This window comes from Furipterus horrens, unplaced genomic scaffold, assembly GCF_987537825.1.
Source record: "Furipterus horrens unplaced genomic scaffold, mFurHor1.1.pri manual_scaffold_13, whole genome shotgun sequence".
NCBI classification, from domain to species: Eukaryota; Metazoa; Chordata; class Mammalia; order Chiroptera; family Furipteridae; genus Furipterus; species Furipterus horrens.
The window spans coordinates 15,558,280-15,577,781 of NW_028327183.1; the positions used below are offsets into that span (position 1 = coordinate 15,558,280).

Below are 19,502 nucleotides of genomic sequence, written 5' to 3' on the forward strand. Positions count from 1 at the left end.
TCACCGGGTTTCCAGTCACTTCCCCCACTTACCATATGCAGTTGGTGCCCTCCCAGCTGCTGCCCTGTGGTTTGCATATGTTCTGAGTCCTTGCGGGCCCTTTAGGCAGCAAAAATGTGGCAGTTTCTTTCGCCGCCCAACTCGGACTGGTTTTTACAGCGGGAGGTAATGGGGGTTTATCTTCCCAGTGCTGGAACCCTGGGCTGTGGGGTCTGGCCCGGGGCTGGGATAGCTCACTCCCACTGTATCGCTCCCAATTTTTATCCACCATACGCGAATGTGGGACTGTCTCTTCTGCCACTGCCACTGCCACCGCTTTTCCTCACCGTACCGCCTCTCTGCCCCATCTCCGTGACTCCACCTTTTCCTACCCATCTGGATGAATGTGGCTTCTTTAAATTCTGGGTTGTTGGACTTCCATACAGCTCGATTTTCTTATGGTTCTGGTTGTTATTTGTTTTTGAAATCTGGTTGTAATTCTTTCTCTGGTTGCCCAAGGAGGCAAAACATGTCTACCTAAGCCTCCTTGACCAGAAGTCCTCAGGCCACAAGCTTCTTGATTTGTTTTTCAGTATTATGAGACCAACTAATTCTTGAGCATGCTTTAATGTGTTTGAATATTTATTAGCAAATTAAATTAATTAAGCCACTGGAATGGTTTTAATACTTTCATCATTACAAAATTATAGAGTCTCCTTCATTTAAAATACCTAGTTTTTTCTTTCTTTCATCTTTTAAAGTAACTTGCCATAAACCTGAAACTATTCCTTCCTTGTGGTTACATTTCTGGGCTTTATTTTGTTAATTCTGCCCTTCAAGAAAATCCCGTCGTGCTTCTGAAGTCTGTTACTCTCTCAAGCACGCTTTCCGGAGAACCAATCATCTTGTTAGTAATTCATTGGGGTAGAGTCAACTATTGCAGATTTTCATTGTAGGATAACTTTGTGTGAACTGGACCATTTATACGTTGATTAAAGCAATCTTGAAATTCCGTGAACTGGAATGAGTTGCGATGGGATGAGTAACCTAGTTAATGCATAACTGTAGAAGTCTTGGTGCATCTCTTGTTACTGTTTCTGTTTCTTCAGTTCATGGAGTTGCCAAAAATCTATTGGTATGAAGCATTTCCTATACGTTATCTTACTTTTCCAAAGATTTTTATCTGTAGTACTTATTTGCGCATCACTGTTATTTGAAGACATGGAAAGAAAACTTTGCAAAGTTTGTAAAGTAGGTACTCTACCTCTCCTTTCAGTGCCTTCTCCTTGCCTCTTTTTCCTTCTCCCCCTCCCCTTTAAAGTTTCCCTCTGTAGGTCCTTATCCAGGCTTGACCATCACTAGAAGGTAATTCCAAATTTTAGAAATCATCTCACCCTCATATCTTTCTCATTCCTTCCCAGCTCTTAAAAAGGAGATAGTGGGCATATTAATATTTACTAAGAGACTGATGACTGTCCTTCCCGGGATGGACATTTGAATTTTTAATCGGAGGCTATTTAGCCCAAAGAAATAAAATTCTAATAATAGACTCTGAGGCAATACAGTTTTGCTAATAGGAGAAATAAATATTTTGAGATGAGAAGGTCTCTCTGGCTCTTTGAAACATATCTGGTAGGTCACTTTTGAACTAATAATAGTTTCTGTCCCACAGGGATCTTCCCATGGTTACATCTACACCTGTCAGTTTGTCTATATGCAATTTATGTTTAAATCATGCCTGTTTATGTGGTCTGTGCGATGAGGTACAGTGAAAACACAACTAGGAAAGGGAGGGAGGGCTAAGAGCCCCTGAAATCTTTGCTAACCTACTCATAGCTTAGGGTCACCTCTTGGTTTACATTGCCATAAAAAGGGTAACAGTAGGAAGGTAAAACCAAAAACGGCAGATCAGCAATTAGCCTTAGGGAGAAAAGTGGGTCCTGACCTGTAGGCCAGTTGGGGGAGATCTATCCAGGGGCTACCCAGCATTCCTGCCCAGTGGCTACTGCGACCTGCCTCCTGGCAAGCCCCACTGAGACCAGAAGATGGCTGGCAGCAGCGCTCTGCAAGGTCCTAATATGTGCATCTTGTATAGGGGTCTAGCATCTCTCACAGGGCCTGTACCAGTCATCTTCTGCTGTTAGGAAACCGGAAGTGTTCAGCCCTTTCCACTTTGAAAATACTAAAGAAGAGGCAACATTTTTTGTTCTCCTCTTCAGGCCAGAATTAATAGGATTTCAGCCCTTCCACAAGACGATAAAGTAACAATTCCGGTGCTTGCCCATGGCCTAGAGGAACTGACTCCCATTGTACCCTATCGCTCACGCACTGTTTGAAGAGGTGGTACTGGTTTCTCTTTCGCACATGCCATACAAGGTTAAACAGAGAAAGGCCATGAAATGTCAGGTGTGGGGGAATCGGTTGGCCACAGTAAAGTCCTTTGTTTTAGAACGGAAGTTCCTGCTGATCTCAGTGGAGAGCCAAGAAAATGTCCTGGTGGCAGAGAAGGAGCTCTTTGCCTGGGAGACAAAATCCTGGTCTTGAGAACATGTCTGTCTTTCAGTAGCTGTGTGACCTGGTATTGGCTTCCTTTAAATTTTACTCTATTTATTTATAATACAAAGCAAATCATATTTTTTCCTACCTACCTTAAATTCTTGTGAGGCTTAGATAAGATAATAGGCACACAAGTGCTTTGCTAATAAAATGGCCTACAGATGCACATTGTGTTGCTTTATCGCACAGCATTTTATGTCTGGGCCGTACTGGAGCTGCATACTTTATCTTAATTAAATGTGTCCCCTGTTCCTAAGGGGCTATGTGGAGAAGGGAAACCAGAATCAGAAAAGAGACGATTTCCCCAGAGCTACAGGAGACATTCAAGGCAGAAAAGTAAATGTTAATAGGTCATAATTTACCTGTAAATTTTTTAATGATGAATTTCATCAAAAATTAATTGCATTTAATTATTTAATTCTCTAAATGGCTTTTGGAGAGGAAATCCTGCCTGTCAGAATCTGCCATGTCGATCTAATTTCTTTCTGACTTCAATAGAAATTATAATCTCTGTTGACTCTGGTCCACACATCTGACAGTAAGTTGTATTCATGAAATGTTACAAGAAACCAGTCATCCCTTAACTGTGTTTCTTTCAGTAGTGAAGTAGAGCTCTAGGGCGTGGCATTCAGGAAAAATGAATAGATGTTAGCAAGGACACAGAAGGATACACGAACAGCTAGATCTATATTTCGTCTCCTATTTCCTCATTAACTGGATCAGCAGGGATATTTCTGTGAGGGTGTTTGGCTCTCCATGTTACCCCTAGGAATCAATCCACTTCAGCTCCCAAATAAATGGGAATCCAAGATGGGAGGAAAAGTAGGTCCTCTGAATTCCTTTTTTCAGTAATTGATTTAGTGAAGTCAAGTGTGTATTATATCATTTCATCTTTTTCCACCTTTGCTATTTTTTCTCCCCAAAATATCTAACACCAAAACTGAAAATATCACCTTGGAGAAAGGAAGAGCATACTGGAACTGATTAGAGTACAGAGGGGATTTAACATTGTAATTGAGGTCTCCTGCCCCTCTTGAGTCTGGTCTAGAAGAGAAAACGAAATAAAAAGCACCAGAAATTTGGATCGAGCATAATAAAAGGCTGGAGCACAAAGATTTTTAAAAATATTGGCAGGCGGTCTCACTATCCTTGGGTTCATGTTCGTCAAATATGGTTTGGTGCAGCCATTTCTATAGAGGGGGTGTTGGCCTAAATGGCTATACCTGTGTGTAAGGACCTTTGAGTCTAAATCTTCAATATTTTCTTGATTCCTTTAAGAGTTTTAAATTACACTTTTTTTTTTTTTAAACTGAATCAGTGGAAGTTAATTTAGAGGGTTAAAAATGTTACCTATTAAACTACAGGCTCCAAAGTAGTAAAGACCGAAAATTTTTTGGCACCTTCTTTCACTGACAAATAAGGAAGCAATGAGCTGGCAGAAGTAATGCCATTCACAAAGCAGAGGGAAAGCTCTGGGTTCTGCTTGACTGCTGGTCAAGGGCAGAACGCCATTACTGTAGTGGGCATATTACCAAAGAATCCGGATGTTGAGGGGAGCAGCTTTTGTGAATGGTCTGTGAGATTTGCCCCCAAGTCTTTGGTCTCTGAGGTTTTGGAAGGCAGAGGTGTGTTTCATATCAGATGCTATATACACACATACACCTCTTCCGGTATGGGAAGATTTTTATATGTTTTTTCCCCAGGTTTCTTGTCAAATAGATTCTTCAGCCCTCCTACTCCTCTCACTTTCATAACTTAAAACAAAAAAAGTATTGAGGTATAATTTATATACCATACAATTTATGCATTTACAATGTGCAATTCAGTTTTTTTTGTATGAGCACAGGTCGGTTTATTTTTTGTGACTGGCTTATTTCACTTTACAGAATGTTTTCAGAATTCATCTTTGTTGCAGGATGTACCTCATTTATTTCGAAGTAATATTCTGTTGTATGGCTATACCACATTTTACCTTTTTTTCCCTGGATATACCACATTTTAAAATCAGCTATACCAGGTGACTAAAACAAAGGGCATACTGCTAGATGAATATGATCAGAAATAGACAGGGTGAAATCACAGAGGGCATGAAGTTAAGGATTTGAACAATGGGAAACTGAAAATGCAAAATGGTACAATCACCTTGGCAGCCAGTTTGGCAGTTTCATACAAAACTACACATACTTTTACAATATGACCCAACAGTCATGTTCCTTAGTATTTACCTAAAGGAGCTGAAAACTTATAGTTGCACATGAAATGTTCATAGCAGCTTTCTTCATAACTGTCAGAACAAGCAACCAAGAAGCGCTTCAGTAGGTGAATGTAGAAATTGTGGTCCATCCAGACAGCATTTTACAGCACGTGAAAGAAGTGAGCTATCCAACCATGAAAAGACGTGGAGAAACTTTAAATGCATATTATGAAGTGAAAAGAAACCAATTTGAAAAGTCCACATACCATATGATTTCAACTATAGTTGACCCTAGAACAATACGAGTTTGAATTCCATAGGTCCACAGACATTTTTTCTAGAAACACTGTAATTGAATTTTCCTTATGATTTTGTTGCTTAAAATAAAAAGATTTTTATTTTGAGAGTTGCGGGGAGGGAGAGAGAGAAACATCAATTGGTCGCTTTTCCCATGCACCCCAACCAGGGACTGAACACGCAACCCAGGAATGTGCCCTGACTGGGAATTGAATCAGCAATTATCTTGAATGCAGGAGGACGCCCAAACCACTGAGCCACATCAGCCATGGCCGCTATGATTTTCTTAATAACATTTTCTTTTTTCTAGCTTATTGTGGTGAATACACAAAACAATGTACAGATGATGTGTTGTAGAGTTGTGCACCTGAAACCTGTATAATTTTGTTAACCAGTATCACCTCAATAAATAAATTCCATAGAAAGGGAAAAAATCAGTAGGTCCCCTCACTCCAGAAGTTATTGTGTTAATTCAGATTTGGTAGCTCCCTCTCACTGTGTAAGTCACCTAAGGTCCTTTGTGGAAGAAAATTCTATGTGCTAAATGAGTCTATCAATCTAGACTTCAGAGTGCCATTGAAAAACTGTATAAAAATCATCCAAATCCTGATCCGTTAAAAGAATCTTATCACATACACGAGAATTGATACAAGCAAGTCATAGGCAGGTTAAAATTTTTCAGCTCTCTCATTATGCACTTGATTTTTCACCTTCCAAGGCAACTCATTTTTACCAAGTTTGTTCAAACAATTCTAGATCCTTTTCTTGCTTCCTTGAACACATCGCTGTTTGCCTCTCAGGAAGGTTGATTATTGCTGACATCCTGACAAGAATATGAAGATGCAGGCAGCCCAGGTGTTGCCATTATCATTGCACAAAGTATAAGTCATTAATGCTAAACTAAGATAAACCCCTCTGACTAGCATCTACTTGAGTAAGTTTCTAAAAGTGGGCTTGGATTTATTTACTGTGTTCATTTCCCTGAAGCTGTTTAGAAATCATGAGGAAAAGATGATGGTCTCTCTAACTTCAGTTCCACGGGTAACTCTTAGTCTACATGGTGTAGCCTGTGGTGATTCCTTTCTGAAAATGGAGGTGAGGGAATTCCGAAATCGATACTATTTTTTGTAAAAGCCATATAATATGCATAATTTTAAGGAGACAACTCAATAGGATGGTATGAATGTTTGCCCTTGTCAGGGGTCAAGTGTGTGCTATCTTTCAGACAAAAAGTGAATTAGAATCTTGGAATTTTGTGGTTCAGAAAAATTTAACTGGATCACTAATACCATTTCACCTGGAAAAAGAAACATAACAGAAAAAATGGGAAAGAACCAGAAACAAACAAACAAATAAACAAAAAACCAAACCAAAACCAGGAGTGGATAGGATAATGGAGGTCTGGTTGCTTAATCAGAAACTAGGAATAATTGTGGGTGTTCTGCAGCTGTGGTTTTAGTTCATAATGAGCTAGGCTAGTCAATAGTTGTGAAATATTCTCAGCATAAAGCTCTCTTCACATTTGTTACTACTGTAAGGAGTTACCTTTTTTTTTAAAAGGTTGGCAAATGGGGAAGTCATATATACGTGCTGATATTATAAGCTATGCTGTATACTAGACTATTATCTCAATTAAAATGGTAAGTAGAAGAAAGAAAATTATCGGGTTTAAGTTTTTCTTCTGTTATATATTAATTATAAAATCAACTTTTGACTCCTTTAAAAAACATATACTGTCTTAAATTCCTTTGTTTTAGAAAAATCTAACTTTTCTGGTTTTGTACTGATAGACATAGAACTGACATAGAAGTATTCTACATTTTTAAAGAACATTCCAGTTTTCATGTTATATCAGTTAAATGCTTTTAGCTGCAGGTATAGAAATTCCCAACTCAACTGGCTTAAAAACAATAGGGAATAAGTCATTACACATAACAAAAAGTCCAGGACTAGTTCATTCTTTGGCTCCACGACATCATTCAAGACCCAAAGTCTTTTCATCTGTCTGCTCTGCCAGCCTCAGCTCTTTGGCCTCATCCTCTGGTCCTTCATGGTTTCAAGTTGGCGGTGGCAACTCTAAAGGTTATATCTTGAACATAGGCAGAGGGAAAACATTTCCTTCACATCTCACTGTCCGGACTGGGTCACATGCCCGTACCTAAAACATTTAAGGCAAGGGGACAGTCCACCATGATTCACTTAGATCAGTGGTTCTCAACCTTTCTAATGCCGCGACCCTTTAATACAGTTCCTCATGTTGTGGTGACTCCCAACCATAAAATTATTTTCATTGCTACTTCATAACTGTAATTTTGCTACTGTTATGAATCGTAATGTAAATATCTGATATGCAGGATGTATTTTTATTGTTACAAATTGAACATAATTAAAGCATAGTGATTAATCACAAAAACAATATGTAATTATATATGTGTTTTCTGATGGTCTTAGGCGACCCCTGTGAAAGGGTCATTCGACCCCCAAAGGGGTCACGACCCACAGGTTGAGAACCGCAGGCTTAGATCAATGAAGACCTTAGCCTGATCACATTGGTGGTGGTTAGGGGCCAGGAGAATGTAGATACTTCAACAAAAGGAGTGCTATTTGCAAGAAAGAATGGGAGAATGCCAATGAGAGGTACACAACAAAATCTGACGTACAGGGATCTCTGATGATCAAATTAAAAACCCTTTATGTAGGATCTTTAAATTCTATGCCTGTGTCAAGTTGCAGTCCTGGAAGTTTTATTCTCTCACCACATGCGTTCATTCTGTTCTGCAGAGAAACTTGGTCAAGGCCGCCCCCCAACCTGGATTGATATTCAGAACTGCAGTCTAAGAGTAGGCACAAAGTCCCCTCTTTTCTATTCTCAAAGCAGGCTATGACTAAGTCACCCCTGATTGAATTTCTGCAGTATATGTGGATGTTAACTGAATAGGACATGAGTCTCAATGACTGCATGTAGTACATTAGGAACTGGGAGCATTTTAGAGAAATTACTTCTCATCTTTTTCTAAAATTGTATGGAAGGTACATTGTGTTCCTGATCTTTAGGGAAAACAAATTTCCTCTTCCTTCCCTTTCAAGTGACTGAGATAAATGAAGTTACGTTCTCTAAGCAACCCCTACTTCACTCTCTGATGGTGTTAACCAGTCCTCAAAAACCATTCTTGTCAGGGTCAATAGTGACCTCACTGTTACTCAATCTAATGGTCAATTATTAGTCTTCTTCCTGCCTAACATTGAGTATTCTTCCAGAGCATGGTATTTTCATCGTTATGCAAGTACTTTAAAAAGTATAAAACACTGTAAGATGTCCTATGATGATGTCACTATTCCTTCTTCAAGAAGCTGACAATTTGTTTTAAAAGATTTTGATTTCTTCCTTTTTTCTGTAGGGGATATGGTCTCCAAGTACCGAGAACCTTTGATCCACACCTTCCTGAGGGGAGCGAGAGATCCAGACAGTGCTCACAGGGCCAGCAGCTTATCCAACCTTGGAGAACTGTGCCAGAGGCTGGACTTCCTGCTGGGCTCAGTGGTTCACGAGGTACTGTGTGTTGATTCCTTTCTTTTTTTTTTAACTTGGACCTATGAATAGCTTCTGGGGCTGGCAGTCACGAGACCTGTGCTGTTTTTTCCAGGTAAGTCATTTAACCTCCCTCAACCTCACTAGTCTGACATGTATATTGAAAGTTATATTAGAATTTTTTAATTGCAAGAAGATTTGTTATAAAGAATCCAAGGTAACTAACAGAATTGAGGAAACCTTGAGGAAGGGCAGATGAAACTGCGCTTGGGTCTCTGGGCCAAAATAAAGTCTCATCTCTGTTCACCGAAAAATCTCAGGCAAATCCTCTCATTGGCCCCCTTTGGTCACATGTGCCCTGTGTTCAGGGTCATTTACCAGAAAAGACTAAGGTACATGTATTTTTCACCACATTACACCCAGTGCCTGGGATGTAGTAGAAAAAGGATAAATGAGCAGCTAAAATAATAGCCATACAAGATGTTGGCATTGGATGATGCTCTTGATTTTAGAGTTTTTGAGTTAATGAAATGTACATCTTGTTGCACATCTGTGCATTGCTCTATGAATATCTTCCTCTAGCCTCTTGAATTTTATCTTTGCCCTCATGTTTATTTAGTCATAATGTATTAATATATATCTTGAGCACCTACTATGTGCTAGGAACTCTGCTATTTAAGATGATGATGGGCAGAAAAGACTCATTAATATGTGGCCAAGAGTCTTTTTCTGACCAATACACTTGACCTTCTTAAATCTTTTTGGAAGAAAATGACTTATAAATTATAAATATGTATATAAAATATAGTTTATATTACCTTTTTTTTATTTATAAGACATCAGAGTTCTTATACAGAGCATGTAACTTTATAAGAACAAAAACTTAGAAAACTGTAATGCTGGCTTATTTTATAAATTTCAGCATCTGAGGGCTGACCACATTGAATATCAAATCTTAAGTGTCTACTGAGAAGGAATTTCCTTCAATGTGTGATGTTTCTGCCTTATCAATAAGGAGAGAAACACACTCATGGGTTACACATACATTGAATTTCTGGCATTTCCTGATTCCTGAGCTTTATATGCTTTGTTTTATTGATTATTAAGGCTATTTTTATCATTAAATTCCAACTTAGGATTTTTAGGAAAGTTATACACCAGTCATTTATTCTCATTTAACTATTCCTTGAGGGACATACCCATATGCCCAACTTCTTGTTTCCTTTTAAAAATAACTTCGAAACAATGGTTATTACTGACTTAAAATCTTCAATTGCTCTAATACATATCAACCATTAGGCTGTCACTTAGCAAATCTCTTGTTCTTAACCAATATTAACTTGTAACAAGTAAGAAGAGAAGGCCTTTGCAGGGCTATTTGGTCATGTCACCTAAAGATTTCAGCCTCTTATAATTCCTCTGGGTCAAATATAGAAATGATTCCCACATTTTTTTTTTTCTGTTTACTTGGTTTCTTTACATGACTCAAACTGAACCATAAACTATGAACTGGAATAAGCTCTTAGACCATGATCTGAACCAAACCCAAATATTATTATTTTTTAATGACTTTATTTATTTATTTTGTTAGAGAGGGAGAGGGACACCGATGTATGAGAGAAACATGGATCAGTTGCCTCTCACATATCCCCAACTGGGGACCTGGCACGTGCCCTGACTAGGAATCCAACCGGCGATCCCTCAGTTCGCAGGCTGGCACTCAATCCACTGAGCCACACCTGCCAGGGCCCAAATATTATTATTTTTAATAACACTTTATTGAGATAGAATTCACGTGTCATACAATTCACCCATTTAAAGGGTACAATTTTATGTTTTTTTTCCACAGAGTTGTGTAAGCATCACAATTTTTTTTAAACATAGCCATGAACTGAATAAGTTTCCCCTGTATCTCCAAGTAGATTAGCTCAGATTTGACAGGGTCCATATATTTTCTAAAACCAATGAGTCCAGACAATGATTACAATTGCAGTCCATTGTGATAGGTGCTGTGGGAGCACATTTTAGGAGTCCCTCAGTCAGGTTTGGGTGCTGACAAAGGTGTACTGGAGGAAGAGACCCTTAGAGCTAAATCTGGAGATCAGGTAGAAGCTGGGTAGCCCAGGAAAGCAGAGATGAGAATTTCAGCAGATGGAGCAGCTTACATAAAGGCACTGTGGTATGGGACAGCCTGACTGGTTTGAAGACCTCTAGGGGGATCCAAAGGCTGGGGTGAAGGTGTGGAGGTGGGAAGTTAGGTGATGGTGGAGCTGAGGCAGGAGCGGTAGCAGGGACCACGCCATGAAGGGCTTGTTAGCTCTACAACTTTCTGGCTCACAGGGATAATCAGAAATTGAGAATCACACATTGCTTATTAAGCCTTAAGAAATGCAGTATGAATAGGTAGTAGACTCTTTGCCTACCATGGATGTTAACACAAAAAGAGAGCCCTTTCTTTCATTTCAACTTAAAAATCAAATGTGAGGAGCTGCCGCTGTGGGGATACCTGCCTGGAAAACCTCTTGTTCGGTGATCCTGCCCCACGTCTAGAGACGTGGACTCTCTGTAATGTCAATCCCAGGAGTGTTTATGGTCATTAAGAAATTGTGAGCACAACAAGGGCTGAACCAGTTTTTATTCACCTTTGCACCCCAAGTGTCTGTCACAGTGCTTGGCATATAGTGAGTACTCAGTGTGTTGTTCTATTAATATTGGAGGAAGATGAGGGTAAGGCTTCTTTAGGAAGATTAGTTCCTACATATTTTAAAAGGGTAATAATAGTAAGCACTTCATAGTCTTCTGAGTGCCTTACATATGTCAGCTGATCCAATCCTCACGGGAAATTGAGGCACAGAGAAATTATATATGTTGCCAAAGTCATATTGATAGGAAGTAGCAAGACTGGGATTTGAATGCAGGCAGTCGGGTCCTGAATCCATGCTCTTAACCACTCCTCGATATTTTCTCTCAATAAATGCTTTCAGTTTATTTATAAGATTGCTTTTATGAAAAAGAAGGAAATCTTACCTTTGGCGACAACATGGATGGACCTAAAGGGTATTATGCTAAGTGAAATAAACCAGTCAGAGAAAGACAAATACCATGTGATTCCACTTACATGTGGAAACTAATGAACGCAATGAACTAACAAACGAAACAGAAACAGACTCAGAGAGAGAACAGACTGACAGCTGTCAGAACGGATGGGGACTGGGGAGCTGGCTGAAAAAGGTAAAGGTCATGATGAAGCAAAAAACCAAACAAAGGGAAAGCACCTCATAGAACAGACAGTGGTATGGTGATTGCCAGAGGGAGAGGGGCTGGGGGGAGGTAGGAGGGGGTAAAGGGGGGTAAATGGTGCTGGAGGGAGGCTTGACTTGGGGTGGTGAACACACAGTACAGTACACAGATGATGCATTTTGGAATTGTGCACTTGAAACCTATATAATTTTATTAACTAATGTCACCCCAATAAATTCAATAAAAAGTTTTTAAAGATTTTATTTATTTTTAGAGAGAGGGGAAAGGATAGAGAAAGAGAGGGAGGGAAACATTAATTGGTTGCCTCTTGCTCACCCCCAACTGGGGAACTTGCCCACAACCCAGGCATGTACCCTGACCGGGAATCAAACCTGGTTCACAGGCCAGCGCTCAGTCCACTGAGCCACACCAGCCAGAGCATAGAAATGGCAGTTCTTTCAGTGTTCCATGATAGCTCTGGAAGTCTTTTATGGTCTCAAAAATGCTTAGCCCCACTGTGAACTGGTAGAGAAGGAACTTTAACTTTAGGGAAACTTGTCTTTGGCTGCAAACTAAAGGGATTCTCCTTCATTAGCATTTGTCATATGCCAGGTATGTTAGAGGACACAGATAAAGGACCCAAACTCTTTCCCCAGGGAAATCTCAGTGGAGTGTGAAAGACAGAGAAATAAAGACTTTGGACGGGAGGGATGTCATGGAACCGGCATAGGGTGCCGAACCCAGCACCGGGACCCTCAGAAGTGTCAGGGCAGTGAGGAAGCTACATTGATCAAGTGTTAGGCTGGCAGAGAAGGAGGAGAACAAACCACAGCTCTTCTAACATGGTCTGATCTGGGGGTCAAAGTTCCAGCCCTTGGGCATCTGACAGAAGCTATCCTACCAGTTGTGAGGGTTCCAGATTTGTGGACTGTCTGTGCTGCGACAGAGCTTGCCTCCAGGGAAGGAATATAAAAGTAGGACCGACTCTTCTACATTCTTACACTGGGAATTCAGGTTTTTCCTCTCCGTTGATGTCAAGATTTTACCTGTTTGGAGAGCATTATTTTCCCCAATTTCTTCTTGTTCTTGTCAAGAGCCGTGTTGCTTGAAACCAACTCTTGATAGGCTCTTTCTTCTTTATCGCTTTCTGTGAGAAGTAAATATGATTTAAGTCAAACAAGTGAGAAGCCCAACCTCAGTGCAGCAAATAAGATCTGCCCCAGGTGACAAGCACAGGAGCAATCTGCTTTTAATGTGGCGCCCACGAAGCTGAGCATTGAGGTCTGATGCAAAGATACCACCTCTGGTCCCACTGCATGATCTGAATTTATTAGCCGTTTTCCACAGTCAGTGCAGTTTTCTAAGCAACAGGGTGTGTGTAGTGTGAGGGCCCGTAGAGCCTGAGATGGGGACTCGGCAGATGTCCTGGGACACCTCCAGGAAGCCAAAGGAGCCACCATGGTGCTCTTCCCTGGCAGGTTAATCGAACAGGCGGAGCACATGTGCATTAGAGGCCACACTGCCTTTGCTGTTAAGGTTTCTTAGTTTACAAAATAAAGGAACAGATGGTCTAGTTTCAGACTAGTTAGCAGACCGACTGCATTTTAACAGAGGAAGTGTCAGGAAAAGGGATGAAGTTGCAGTTGGAAAATTGAAACCATGCTTTCTTAAAATGCATACCTCAACTTTGGTACCTCTCTTCTAGAATTTTCCAAGGTTTTTTCTTTTTCTTTTTTTGTCATCTTGCATTTGTAGTCTCTTTATTTATATTATTTATATAGTTCTGATCATGTTAGGTGTGTGCCAGCTATTTGGGAAGTGATGTTTTTCCTTATTTCTGTTGGCTCCTATCAAGTGTCAAATTGCTTAAACTGACCTTTAGTGTCTCCAGAGTAATCATCTTTCTCCCTGCCTGGCTTTCAGAAGTGGATATGATTTATATAATTTAGCCAATGAAGAAAAAGCCTTCCGTAGTATGACTTATTAACATAGGTACATTGACCCTTAGGGTAGGTGACATGAAGGTCACATAGAATGGGTTTCTGCCCTGTGGGAGGACTTAGAAACGGAACAGAAATATTACACCAATTCATAAATTAGTAAAGACCTGACGTCATCTGTCTATTTGCCAAGGCTTTTAGTGCTGGGAGGCAATGTTGAGTGTGTCCTTGGGGCTGGGGGCGAGAGAGACTGGCCGTGGGAGTGACCGTTCAGACTGGACAGGTGGAAGAGACTGGCCATGCGGCCTCCCTGCTCTAGTGTTGGATGAGGCGTCTATCCCACTGGCCTGCAGAAGAGCGGCATTACAGGTTGGTTTTGGGAGCTTAACCTGAAAAGCAGAACGTCTTTCTGATCTCTGGGTGAGGTCTGTAAGATCATATTAAAATTCTGATGCTTTAAAAACATTTTGCATAACGGACCATCGTATATTTCATAGAACTGGGTGTTAGGTGTGGCCGAGGCATTGAGGAGGTTTCATGAGCACTCTCCTGTCACAGGACTCTCCCTGGTTGTCCTGGCTGGCTGGCTGCAGGTGGGCTCCATGTAGTCTGGCGCGTGAATCACCAACAGCCTGTAGCAAGCAGAGAACCATTCCAGCACCTCTGTCAGTCATACCTTCAAGGTGGCACAAGCATTCAAGAACTGGCCTTGCAGGAGAAGGCCCTTTTCAGCCAGGATGCCTGTGCCTATCCTAATTATAGAATAAATGTCTGATAGTTAGAGCTGGCCTTACACTGAGAGCTGAGGCACAAGTGTGGTTACTTAGCATCGTGAACAGAACAGAGGTGACAAAGCTGGCACCAGCGGCGTTCTAGACCACGGGCCCAAAACTAAAACCTATGGGGAAGAAGGCAAAGAGGTTTGGGAGCGTCTGCATATTCCATGGCCCTCTGCTGGCTTTCACAGTTTAGTTATCAGACTGGATAAGCTAAAGTTTCATCTGTCAAGAAATACTCAGACCTAGTTCTAACTCGTTTTTCTGATTTCAGCTCTTACCTTGTAAATACTAAGCCTGAAAGAGGAGGTAGCTATTATATTGTTGCCTGTGTGAAGGTCACCCAAGGAATTCCTCCTAGGACTGAGTTGCTTCCACTCTTAATGCCAGAGGCATGGAAGCCACCGATGGCCTTGGGTCAGGGTGACCCAGCTTGCTGGGTCTCATTGAGAAACAGCCCGCAAAGAGTTGAACTTTTCTGGGATTTCCCTTCACTTGTGAGAAGCAAGTTCATCTAATAGGTGTATAATTTGAATGAATGCCAGTGCGCCAGAGATGCAATTATATTTAAGAACAAGCTACTTCTTCTCATCTCTCTGCCATTACTGATTAATTAGACACTTTGAACTATGCCCAACTGTTGGAAAGCTGTGCAAAATACAGTCTGCATACTTAAAATTTCTGCACAAGCCTGTGTCCTCATTTGTGCCTGTATTTAAAAAAACCTTTTAAAAAACCATTCTTTTAGCATAATACATATTTATACATGTTTCCAAACACACCATCTGGCTATTTTCTTATCATGGTTAAAAATTCCTCCATGGTTGGCCAAGAAATACACTCACACAGTAAATCAATGACAAAGTATGTGAAAGATCAATTGAATAATTTACTTGCCTTCTGATTTGTGCTGCCATTGGTCACAGTTTTAAATTTTTTGCTTTTTCTTTTTAAGTCCTGCACAAGTGCCTCAGAAAGGCATGTTGCTGTTGCTTTTAGTGTAATCTCTTTATTGAGGTTTTAGAATATTTTTATGCCTGAGTTGCTCGTACAGGGTATAGGAACTCTCATTTTATTACATATAATTATTAGCTATATATTGGGAACCATGTTTTGCAAGTAATTTCCAGTTCTTTCTGCTATAGAGCCATCTTTTAAAGTAAATGAGCACTGAAAGGCCTATTTCACAAAAGAAGCAGCTCAGGCAGGGAGTCTCTGAAATTGGTCCCTGGTGACTCACATGGGCTATTAGCTAGATTTGTAGGATTGGAAAGTCTGGACATGCTAAAGAAGATCAGTTTGAATATTTATGTATTTCTGTGTCCCTGGGCAGAAATGTTCATTGGTGGCACATTCATATTTATGCCAGGCCTGAGTATGAACTCCAGAGCCTATTTAGCTAACTCTCCATGGTCCTCAGTCCCTAGATGCTGCTGTGTTTTAGACCATCTTTTCCTCTGATTCAGTGTTTCCAAAGGGGGCAAGTAACAGTTCTTTCCACTTTTTTTTTTAAATCCTCACCTGAGGATATGTTTATTGATTTTAGGGAGAGGACGTGGGGAGGAGGGAGAGAAAAAACATCAATGTGAGAGAGAAACATCGATTGTTTGCCTTTTGTATGGGCCCAACTGGGGACCAAACCCGAAACCTAGAATGCGCCGTGAGTGGGGATTGAACTCGCAACCTTTTAGTGTACGGACGACACTCAACCAACTGAGCCACCCAGCAAGACGAGTTCTTCCTACTTTTGAGGAAGTATTTGCCTTTGACCATACCTTTATTATACCGTCAGTCATATGCCATATAAACGACGTTTCAGTCAATGACAGACCTCATATAAGATGGTGGCACACCACACGGCCAGGTGTGTAGTAGGCTATACCATCTAGGTTTGTGAAAGGACACTATGATGTTCGCTCAACCACAAAAGGGCCTAACGACACGTTGCGCAGATCGTATCCCCGTCGTTAAGCTGCATGTGACTGTGCACATGTATCCCTCCCTACACCCTAGTTTCCCTCATGAATTACAAACCAGGTTTTGTTTTCTTCCCCAAAAGCTAGACTAAATGAAGATCTCTCCCACTAGATCTCTCGCTCTTTATTGAGAATGAGGAAACTCTCCGCCTCTCCCTAAGCCAGATTGTTCTTGATGGATGTATAGAAAGTGGAACCTAGTTGAGAGGCTTTATGTCATTGTGCAATCCTGAGTTTTATTGACTTCTTCCCTCACTCTCCTAGGTAACAGCTTGCCTGATTGCCGTGGCTAAAACAGATCATGAAGTTCAAGTGCGCAGAGCTGCCATCCATGTGATTGTGCTGTTGCTTCGGGGACTCAGCCAGAAAGCTACAGAGGTAAGCTAGTCTCTTACCACTTACAATTTCCCTCCCTCTGGTTTATGTCTGTTTATTAGTCTTCCTTTCACCAGGGCAGGCTTCAAACCTTTCAACTGGGTTGATACATGTAGATGAATCCATAAACAGGGATTTTGTAGCAGGAAATTGTACACATTAGGCAAATTACACACTAACTGCTACTAAAAACCAGGGCATAAATTTATAGATTGAGACTCTTGAGTCCTGGCAGTCTCCTCAGAGGGATGGGTTCCAAGGTGAGCTAGCTGGAATGCACTCATCCTGATTCTGTAGCGTGAACTTTAGTGACTTGTCTTCTTGACTCATAATAGTTCATTCTGAATTACTAAGGGACCTTATTTATTTGTTTGTTTATTTATTTATTTATAAAGGTGTGGGCATGCTCCAGAGAGAGCCCACCTTTATTTTTAGCATTTTAATATGGGTGATTTTTCACTCCTTTTTTAAAGAATATTTTATTGATTATTCTATTACAGTTGTCCCAGTGTTTTTCCCTTTGCCCCCCTCTGCCCAGTAACCCACTTCCTTTAGGCTACCCCACACACACACTTAGTTCATGTCCATGGATCATGCATATAAGGCCCTTGACTACTCCATTTACTTTACTGTTCTTAACATCCCCCTGTCTAATTTATTCCTACCAATTATGCTGTACCTTTTTCCCCATTCTCCCCCTTCCCTCCTCACTGATAACCCTCTATCTGATCTCCATATCTATGATTCTGCTTCTGTTCTAGTTGTTTGCTTAGGATTTTTTTGTTTGTTTGTTTGTTTTTGAGATTCAGTTGTTGATAGTTGTGAGTTTGTTGTCATTTTAATGTTCATAGTTTTGATCTTGTTCTTTTTCTTAAATAAGTCCCTTTAACATTTCATGTAATAAGGGCTTGTGATGATGTACTCCTTTAGCTTTACCTTGTCTGGGAAGCACTTTATCTGCCGTTCCATTCTAAATGATAGCTTTGCTGGATAGAGTAATCCAGGTTGTAGGTCCTTGCTTTTTATCACTTTGAATACTTCTTGCCAGTCCCTTCTTGCCTGCAAAGTTTCTTTTGAGAAATCAGCTGATAGTCTTATGGGAACTCCTTTGTAGGTAACTCTCTGCTTTTCTCTTGCTGCTTTTAAGATTCTCTATCTTTAACCTTTGGTATTTTAATTATGACATGTGGTGTGGTCCTCTTTGGGTCCAGCTTGTTTGGGACTCTCTGTGCTTCCTGGACTTGTATGTCTACTTCCTTCACCAAATTAGGGAAGTTTTCTTCATTATTTTTTCAAATAAGTTTTCAATTTCTTCTCCTCCTGGCATCCCTATAATTCGGATGTTGGCATTTTGGGGAATGTCCCAGAGTCTTCTTATTCTCTCTTTTTTGAATACTTGTTTCTTCATTCCATGCTGGTTGAGTGTTTATTTCTTCCTTGTGTTCCAAATCATTGATTTGGATCCTGGCTTCCTTCCCTTCACTATTGGTTCCCTGTGGATTTTTCTTTAGTTCACTTAGTATAGTCTTCATTTCTTCCCTTATGCTTTTGCCATACTCAATGAGTTCTGTGAGCATCCTTATCACTAGTGTTTTGAACTCTGCATCTGATAGGTTGGCTGTCTCTGTTTTGCTTAGTTCTTTTTCTGGAGTTTTCATCCGTTCTTTCATTTGGACCATATTTCTTTATCTCCTCAATTTGGCAGCCTCCCTGTGTTTGCTTCTGTGTATTAGGTATTGCTGCTCTGACTTCCTGTCTTGGTGCACATGTTATGTTGTAAGGGACAGAGCCTTAGGTATTCATCAGTGCGGGGTGAGCCATTTCACCGCTTTGTGGCGCTATATGTGGGGCAGAGGTCAGAGAGGGAACAATGCCACTTGTTCGGCACTCTCCTCTTTTGCAGTCACTTCACCCACTTCCTGTATACGACTGTTGCCCCTCTAGCTGTTGCCCTGGTGGTGGTTCCCAGAGTAGATGGATTGCATACATACTAGGACTATGGGAATGGCGGCCCTCTAAACAGACTTTTTAAGGGGCCTCATTTAAAATGTTTTCTTTCTAACTATGAGTTTAATCCATGAGATTTTTGTTGTTGAATAAATTAAACTTTTTCCTCCTCCAAGTGGGTTTGGCTGGAGTTTTCCCCAATGTACGGCAAACACAGGAAGAAAGTATTTATATGTGTATGTGTGTGAGCTAGAATGAGTGACCTCTAAATTAAGTTTCTTCTTGATTTTAATGGACACTCATTCCCAGTTGACTTTGTAGAGAGAGGTTGCATTAATAATTCACGTATTGGCATCCACAATGTTCGTCTGTGGCCATCACATCAGTATTTAACTAAGTATCAGTGAAGCCATTAGAAGAGTGATTGTTTTGTCAGACACACAGGCTTTATTCATGCTGGAATTTTGCCATATCAAGTTTCTGACACCACTTCTGTTCAAGCTTGGACTCATTAGTTACCCCCTGGTTATTATCTAGGACCTTGATGGAAGTGGAGGATGTACAGATCATAACTCAGTAATTCAGATAATTAGGTTGTGAGAGAATACACACTGATCTTGTTGAGAATCTGCTGTACTAGAGGGAGTTGAGAAAGAGTGAGTGCTTTCATCCAATGTCAAGATCTACAAAATT

The 19,502-nt window shown here is 40.6% G+C and overlaps 1 protein-coding gene across 2 annotated transcripts in view; it reads left to right on the forward strand.

The window, feature by feature from the left end:
- Positions 1-19,502, forward strand: part of TANGO6 (transport and golgi organization 6 homolog) — a 142,528-nt gene that overhangs the window by 97,916 nt on the left and 25,110 nt on the right. For both annotated transcript variants that reach the window (XM_090260412.1, XM_090260411.1), the window contains exons 16-17: positions 8,425-8,576; positions 16,752-16,865. In XM_090260412.1, coding sequence (XP_090116538.1) covers positions 8,425-8,576; positions 16,752-16,865 — 266 coding nt within the window. The remainder of the gene's footprint in view (positions 1-8,424; positions 8,577-16,751; positions 16,866-19,502) is intronic.